This window comes from Loa loa (genome assembly GCF_000183805.2).
Source record: "Loa loa unplaced genomic scaffold supercont3.523, whole genome shotgun sequence".
Classification (NCBI taxonomy): domain Eukaryota; kingdom Metazoa; phylum Nematoda; class Chromadorea; order Rhabditida; family Onchocercidae; genus Loa; species Loa loa.
Window position 1 is genome coordinate 19417 of NW_018108703.1, and position 8728 is coordinate 28144.

General features: G+C 32.4%; 1 protein-coding gene across 1 annotated transcript in view; it reads right to left on the reverse strand.

Moving 5' to 3' along the window:
- The window catches only part of LOAG_18781 (phosphorylase b kinase regulatory subunit alpha), a gene marked incomplete at its 3' end in the record, with an annotated part of 12160 nt that overhangs the window by 1658 nt on the left and 1774 nt on the right, over positions 1-8728 (reverse strand). Inside the window, exons 3-21 of the mRNA XM_020451443.1 lie at positions 8391-8602; positions 7831-7913; positions 7161-7296; positions 6853-6938; positions 6588-6746; positions 6181-6333; positions 5606-5724; positions 5229-5362; positions 5000-5087; positions 4503-4620; positions 4187-4345; positions 3655-3755; positions 3017-3171; positions 2570-2686; positions 2237-2367; positions 1831-1889; positions 1498-1611; positions 1129-1207; positions 676-909 (exon numbers count right to left, since the gene is read on the reverse strand). Coding sequence (XP_020304772.1) covers positions 676-909; positions 1129-1207; positions 1498-1611; positions 1831-1889; positions 2237-2367; positions 2570-2686; positions 3017-3171; positions 3655-3755; positions 4187-4345; positions 4503-4620; positions 5000-5087; positions 5229-5362; positions 5606-5724; positions 6181-6333; positions 6588-6746; positions 6853-6938; positions 7161-7296; positions 7831-7913; positions 8391-8602 — 2437 coding nt within the window. The remainder of the gene's footprint in view (positions 1-675; positions 910-1128; positions 1208-1497; positions 1612-1830; positions 1890-2236; positions 2368-2569; positions 2687-3016; positions 3172-3654; positions 3756-4186; positions 4346-4502; positions 4621-4999; positions 5088-5228; positions 5363-5605; positions 5725-6180; positions 6334-6587; positions 6747-6852; positions 6939-7160; positions 7297-7830; positions 7914-8390; positions 8603-8728) is intronic.

The following is an 8728-nucleotide window of genomic DNA, read 5'->3' on the forward strand; positions in this document are numbered from 1 at the left end:
TATATATATAATATATATATATATATATATTATTATTATTATTATTATTATTATTATTATTATTATTATTATTATTATTATTATTATTATTATTATTATTATTATTATTATTATTATCATTATTATTATTATTATTATTATTATTACTATTATTATTATTATTATTATTATTATTTTGTTATATGAAGAAAAATGCATAGTTTGGGTTGTTGCGAAACTAAGTAGGTTAGCAGCACCTCAAACCGTGAACACCCTTTAAAAAAGAAAAAAAAAGTAATACATTCGTTACAATCAAAAACAAATAGGAATTTTGCTTATCATTTGAAAACAGGAACAAGTTATTCATATATCACGGTCTACTATCAAACGTCGGCAATACTCAGTGCACGATGTTAGCGAAATCCGTGATTAGAGCTATTTTATTGCGCCACATGGAACCACATAAACTCGAAAAACAGTTCAGTGGATGAAATAGCGCATTATTCACCATGCGGAACTGATCCCCAACCACCAAACTACCAGTGAGAAACGTTACCATCCAAACCAAACCACTAGGATCTGACCCTCCTATATCAGAACACTACTATGTGGTACAAATCATCGAACGTTGATCTTAAGTATGAATCAACATAATAGAAAGGTGAAACTCTTAAGAAGGAAAGAATGTATTTTTACCTGTGATAGAGCATAACTATTCGCATCATCGCTGTAGACACGTTTAAAAATCTGATGCAATTCTTCTTTAGTTTTTGGAGTTGTAATAGCTTCTTCATTCTTTGATGGCATACCAACAGTGATCTGTTTTTGACGTACTAAAAGATGAGTCACTGATTTGGATAATTCATCCACCAAACGCTTCAAAAGCCCGAATGACAGGCGAATTAGGGCCCAATTACGACTTTCACATGCCTAAAAACATTCTCATGACATCTGTAAAAATAGTACAAATGTGATTTGTAGCAAAATAACGTGATAGAATGATATTTGAGAAATACATGGTAATTTTTGAAGCATAAAGCAATTATAACATCTAGTCCATTAATTTTACTCTATGAGAAGCATTTTTAAATTCCTTTTCCTATGAACGAGAATTGCTGAGATTTTGAAAAATTAATGCAAATGTTAAACCTTTAAATATATTTCTTCCATAAGTGCTCGAACAGTTGCACCTTTCAAATTATTTAATTCAGTATCAAAATCAGGTCCTCTGAAATACAAGAACTATTAATTTGTAAAATTCTTCCGTAATGCTTGGCAAACTACAGGTAGCGTATGCGACGTTTTCGAAAAATTCTAAGGAACTCAAGTACCAAATTAACTCATTCTAATATACAACTCATTTCCAGAACAGAACGTCAAACATGTTAATACGAATTAAAATGTTTCTATTATCCAAAACGTAAATGATAATATTCTAGAATATGAAAAAAGAGAAATTTCAGATCATTATGTAATTGCTTCATACATTACCATATAAAATTTCAAACACTAATTTACTTTTTCATCCATAAATAATGAACAATGGACGCTTGCTCATCTAAAACATTTGTTCCAGTTAACATATCAATCAAATTTACTGTTGACATTTCGTCCATTTGTGCTGTATCCAATCTGAAAAATTACTTGACAGTAATTAAGCCACACCCCAATATTGTTTAATGTAGCATAACTGGATCAAGAACTCCGAAATTAGCTGGTTATTCACCACACGATAATGACGTAGTTATATATAACGCACGCACAATGGAAGCCGATTGATGCTTACTTTAACTCACCTACTTGTTAATTTAAAGAACTTATTCAGTTAAACGTGAGAAAAATAGCACTGACCTTTTTTCTGAATCGCCACTAGATGTACTTCTCAGAGATACCACCGATGATGTTCGTATCTTGAATATTAGTATATGAATGATATTGACCAATTTTAATTCATTATTTTAATATAAATAGCACATATGGACAGAGTTTTGTACGAAAATCAGCACACTTCATTGTCAAAAGCGAAAGAAGACGATCTATGGTAGCTTCAAACACTTCCTATTTCCTTTTCTTTCCTCATTTTCATCTTTTTCATCGATTCTCACAGCCAATATATTGCGAAGAAATATATAAAATTATGGATTACCATATACTAAAAGCTGATAAAGCGCTCATGCTACTACTAAATTTACTCATCGAATTTGTAGCTATCCAGAGCCAAAATATCAATAGATCACCAATCAATAAACAAACAAACCAAATCTTCTGTTGAACTACGTTTTTCAGGTGATAAAAAACGTTTCAAAGGTGGAGCTTGAGATCTCTCATTTGTCTGAGTCAGATTTCTTTGTCCTTGTTTACCATAAAGCGTACATAATTTTATAAGATCTGTAAAACTATATTAGTGATGGTATAACACTACTTATGTCGAAATATTTAAAAAAAAAGATGCAAATTGAAATCTAAAATATCGAAATGAACCTCCCCACAAGACCTCTTTTCGTCCAAAATAAGTTAACACAAGCTTTAAAGTTAGAATTATTAATTTTTTGGACAACCACTTTATAATTATTTCGGAGTAACAATTTGCCTTGATCATCGCTATCAATCATGATACTACGGTGTCGCATTGAAGTGCTGTGCACAATATTGTAGCGCTCAGCATCACCTCGCAGTGATAATTTCCCATGCATTTGTGATGGAACGACTAAAAGTGCGACATTTTTTTTTAAACAAGAAAACTCAAGGAAGCAAACTCAACAATTTCTTACTTTACTGTTACCGATAAAATGATCGCTTAACAGATCACGGACTGCTAACAGTGCTTCTCTTTCATCGGATAGATGCAGTGACTGACAAGGAGATAAACAATTTTGAATACATTTAAATTTAATGTGCGCAATAAAAATTTATCAAAACTGATCCAGAAAAATCATGCACTTCCTACTTTTCAGTCATGCATAATTCACAGACAAAATATAGGGAGTAAAAGCCAGAATTTGTAAAACTCTTTTCTTAATTTATATAGAATTCATACTTAATCTTGGATCATCAACGTCCGAAGACGGTAGATTTCGATGCATTGCCTCTTCTTCCTCTTCACAAAACAAATTTTCTGCATTATGCCCATAAAATTCCAATTTGCTAACAGCTGTGGTTCGGAAAAAGTCCGACACATTCTTCATGACTACTCTGAAACAAAAGAAAGAAGAGAAATAAAAGATGAATGCTTTCCTTCATGAAACTACTATATCTGCGCATCTACTAACAATTACTAGCATAAGTTGATGTGCTTCTGATAGTATCGAATAATATTTTGGAAAATCAATCGGCCTAGTCCTAATGTGCTGTTTGCACGGCCAAAAATCTTTCGATTCAGAATTTTGTGGTTGTCAGACGGTGCTTAACAAGATAACAAAACAAGGAGAAGAGGACATTATCACCAACGCCACACGCGACGCTGTAACAACTTATAATTCCGATTTGGAATTTAAATGACTGCGCTCAAATTTTAAACGTGGTTTAAACTGATTTCAATATCATTTTCATATCCATCTCATTGATTGTGATTGCTACCAGTTCCTATCAGTTTAACTCTCATCAGGTGATCTTTTTCGCCATTTACCAATAGAAATAAAAAACTTATCAACAGAAATAAAAACAGTATAAACAAACCGTGCGCCACCTATATAACCTGTTGCAATTTTTTTGATCGTACCTATAACGGATGCTTTCATGTGAATATCAGTGAAGGAACTGTCACTTGGTGCCATATCCTGAAAGCAAGAACAAATCCCCTGCACTGCCTTGATAATAACTTACATTACAATTTAAATTGACTGACTGAGCGTGCCTCGTTGTGATCAGAAAATCAGATCAGAACAGTTATCGCATGATTATCTAATATTTTTTAATGACTGTAACAATCTTTCTTATCATTTGTCGTTTTTTCTCAATTTTTCCCTCACTATTTCTTTTGTCGCCTTTTTCTCATTCACTTCGCGTCGTCCCGTTGAATAATACTTCAACAGATTTGTGGTCTAGATGCACGCTGAAGTACTAAAATTCCTGCACCGAAACATTAGGTAGGTAAGGACAATAGCACGCTTAAGAGTCATAGAATAATATGATAGAGCATAGAGCATAGCGAAAGGAGGACGCTAAACCAGAATTAATTCGGGATTAATATGATCAGATATAAGCTTACTGCTTCAAGCATATTCTTTGCAACAATTAGCACGATTAATGGTCGACCAGATACTGACGTGTTATTCCAACTGCTGTATATATACTGAAGCTCGGAACTCCATTCATTCATCAAAATTCGGATGTCATACATTAAATATGAACGTTTTCGATCCATAAACTGGAAAAGAAAAAAACATGAAAACAGCATGTATTCTATACATGTATTCATAAATAGATATGCGGAAAGAACAGAGAATGCTGATGAAAATCAATCAAATTCATGAATCGAAATCAAGGTGTAGCAACATAACATATGCACAGAGAACAATAATTACCTGAGGTGTGAAGATCACAAACTTTTGTCCCAGCTGGTAAAGTTTACTTGTGCTGAGTACACCGATCTCTCGATCTAAGGGACGACCGGTAAGTCGCAACTTTGCAGACTCGCCTAATCTAAAAACGCAAACAAAAAACTTGTCCGTAAAAGTTATTTTAAGCAAAATTTGGACTAAAGCTACTCAAAACTGTTTACGAGTGCCGTAATATAACTTTGTTTTATTTAATTATATTGTAACTGCAACGCCTAACTTGAAAAGCAATCCATGATGCCCAAAGTTATTTGATTTTACATTTTTAAAAAGTATTCTCTATTATTCATCACTGTAGAAACAGGAAAAATTCCCTTCCAGTATTTCAGGGAGTATATGACAGTTTAATGAGATATGAAATAATTTCTATTGACTTTTCATATTACAATATTGAATAAAAAGATCAACAAAGTGCAAGCCTTGATAGAATTCGAGCAAATATGGATGTAGGTTGAATGCAAAACACCTCATCAATTTCACTAATACTCTGCACCTGGATACCCTGTGCCAACAATTCCTGCTGTACTTCATGCGTTTCCGCCAATATTGTTACTTTAAGATTCGAAATCAAACGTTGCAATCAATAAATGATAAGATAACAAAATGAATTAGTGAAAACAAACAACGAGGAAATTGTCTGATTAATATCATTGTAAGCGAATATCAAGATCGTTAAATGATCCATAAACATACCTTGAACTTCGCATGGAGGATGTTTTTCATATGCTGATATCCGTCTTCGTAGTGGATCCAGTTCAACTGGTGTTAGGAGACCATCGTATAGTAAGCAACAAATGATATACAATGCTTGTGCCCATAAAAATGGTCTAAATTATTTATTTATTGATATTTTGAATTACTCTGAAGAAATATTTCAATATCTTTTGCTTCATGCGATGTAAATATATCGAAATGCAGGATCAACCATGTATCGATGACACAACGGAAGCTCCCAAGCAATCCACACGATTTCTCTAAATAAAATCTTCACCATCCGTGAAAAACAAAAAGAAGCAAAACGCATGAACCAGGAATCATAATCCGGAAAGATTCTGCAGTTTTAAACTCACATTGCTCCATCAGCTTCTCTATCTTGGCTACCATGTTGATGCTTTTCTGCCGCTACTTTATCGAATGGTACTTTATAAAGTTCAGGCATTAGTCGTAAACCATTTCTGTTGATAACGATCTGAAATCCTTTTCCTTTTTTGAATAAATGATAAAGAATGAAAAAATAGGATTGTAATCCTTTAAAAAAATATATTTTATTTAGATTTACTTATTTGTGAGGTGCTACTTCTTTTCGTCCCCTTTCAAAAGACATTAATACAAATTGCGAAAAATATCTAAATAAACTGAATTTCATTTTTCAGATGTTAAAGCTCTGCAGGTGAAACGAAATTTTTAACTCAAATTAATTTCCGAATATGTATACCACGATATGTTATTTTGGCAAGAAAATGGTTTATAAGTCATTACCAAGGATAACCCTCTAGCAAATATGGTTCTTGTCAATCTAAAGACGCCTTAGATTTGCAGTGTGAAGAACATTGTTTCGTTTTGCCTTCTTGCAAGGACTTCCTCCTCTTCCTCACTACTCTTTTGTTGACGACATAAAACAAACTAAGTCAAATTCATTTCATACATCTTCCATAATTGTCCAATAATGTTTAATCATAGCATCATCACGAGAAAACACAGCATCTAGCATAAGAAAACAAACTGATAACGGCCATTCACATTCTACATCTTCAAATTGTTGCAATTCAGAATTGTTGTAATACAAACGATATGGATCCTAAAAATTTAAAGGAAAATTTTATAAAAAAGTAAAGGAAAATGAAAGAATTTTCGGGGTTACTTTTATAAATTTATTGCTGGCGCTATCTGGGCAAGAATCTTACTAGTGCTGATAACATACGCACATAAGAGAGATATATGACCCAACTTGCTTCACCAGTCTAAATAGCTGGAACAAATGTTAACCAAGTACCGATTTTACGAGTTTACAACATCCCCATACTACTAAATTTTCAATCAGAATCATTTTACCTCCAATGGCGTTTTGTAACCATCACGTAGAAAACGTCGACAACCATAACGACCAAGAAGCGTATTAATAATTGTTTGACGTGTAAGCTGAATCAAGCTTTGCTCTTCGACCGCAAATGCCGGATATGAAATAACACTCAGAAGCGCAAAATCAGTTTCCTGAAATTAACAAAGAATGCACAAATGCAAAAGGAAAAATAAATAAATAAGGAATTGAATTTCACGGGGAGGAGGGAGAGGAAAATGAAAACATTAAAAAATATACTTTAGAAACCGATTCACGGGGCAACATCGATGTCAAAAGAGCCGAACACTGCTGGATTTGATCAGGTAATACATGAATGACAGATCCTAGAAAAAAAACGAAAAGGTTCTCATTAGAAAAAACAGCCTCACAACTAATCTTTTTTCCATTTTCTTCCCTTTTCTAAAAGAAAAAGTGAACTGTTTTCAGGAATAAACCCGGACAGTAAAACTCGAATAATTTACAACTTATGATATAAATCGGAACATCGACATTGTCGAAGCACTTTAAAATTTGCTGAAGATTTTTTATCTTTCAAATCAGGAAACCTTTTGAACCATCTCCAAACAAATCGCCAACATCATTAAGAGCTTGCAATGCCGCTTTTACCATACCAACACTACTAGAGTTCAGTTCTCGTATTCCCTGATTCGTTTTATCGCCACGCTCCCAAACACCGTAATCCTTAAATTTATTCAGAGACATTGCATGATTCTACCAAAAAAAAAACTGACCATCAAATACCACCGCAAAACTGATTTCTTGTTCTTGATAATCTAACTTAATTTTGACTATTAGTAAGATGAAAAATCTTGACTAGTAGTAAGATGAAAACTTCCCAGTGGTATATTTTGAAAAAAATCTCGAAGTCAAGTGGTCTCCAGCAAATAATGCTCACATAAATCGACTTCAGCTAAATCCAGTAAATTGTCCGACAAATTAAAGAAACAAATAGTATCTATCAAGTGTCTGTTTTATCAAATTTCAGTGGTAGTTAATGCTTCTATGATAGTTGTTGTAACTCAAACAGAGAAACGGTTGCCACATTCAAGGAAGGTGGCGGGCGCGCGAATAACCCATTTTTAGAATAAAGTAGTGACAAAAAATAACAAGACAGTTCTCATCGAGGCTAATTATCGGAATGAAAAGTTTTTTATAAGTTCCTCAACAAAATCACTAGTGATGTATATTTGTGAAAAAAAAAAAGGCAATGTCTACCGGTGTTCGATAACCTGCTTCAATGTAATACACCAAATTTTGTACAAAAGCAACTTCATCAAAATTTCGGACAATTTGTAATCCTGAAATTTAAAATACTACATATTTATTTACTTGATTACTTTATTTACTTATTTATCCAATTTAAAATTTTGATAATAGAAAAAGGTAAACTGGAAAAACCGGATAGGTAATCAGAAATCCAGCAGTAATTTTATTCGTTTAATTTATATTATAATAAAAATATAAAGATGAACAGATAATTCCCTTCAAACCATTATAAATATTATTACAGTTGAATACATTTTCCAAATTGACTGGTATTTATTTGCTTGATTACTTTATTTACTTATTTATCCAATTTAAAATTTTGATAATAGACTTTTTGATAATAGATAATAGAAAATTTTGATAATAGATATTTTTGATAATAATTTGATAATTTTGATAATACTTTATCGCTAAAGCCATTACCCAACATTAATGAGACCATTAGTATTTCAAAAAATTCTTTAGATTTTTTTCCAAAATTGATTCTCAGTTCTCTAGGTTAAATTTACCTGATGCCGTTATTTGGGCTAATGTCAGTAGGAATAATGATATCGCATCAATCTGCAAATGCCCCCATTCGTAATCACCAACAACGGTACTCTTTGTTTTCGCAGAATATTTAGCATGAAGAGCATCATTTTTACGCTGATGCAACTTGAATTGTTCAACCTTGTCCGATTGACGCATCATACATTCTAACAATGATTGCATAGTTTTCACACTAAAATGATTAAAAAACAATCGAAAATAGCACCGATATCATGAAAATGAAAAAATACGTAATAAATTTATGCATATATACTAATGTTATGATAAGGAAATAAAAACTTTCATAATAGCTATATAT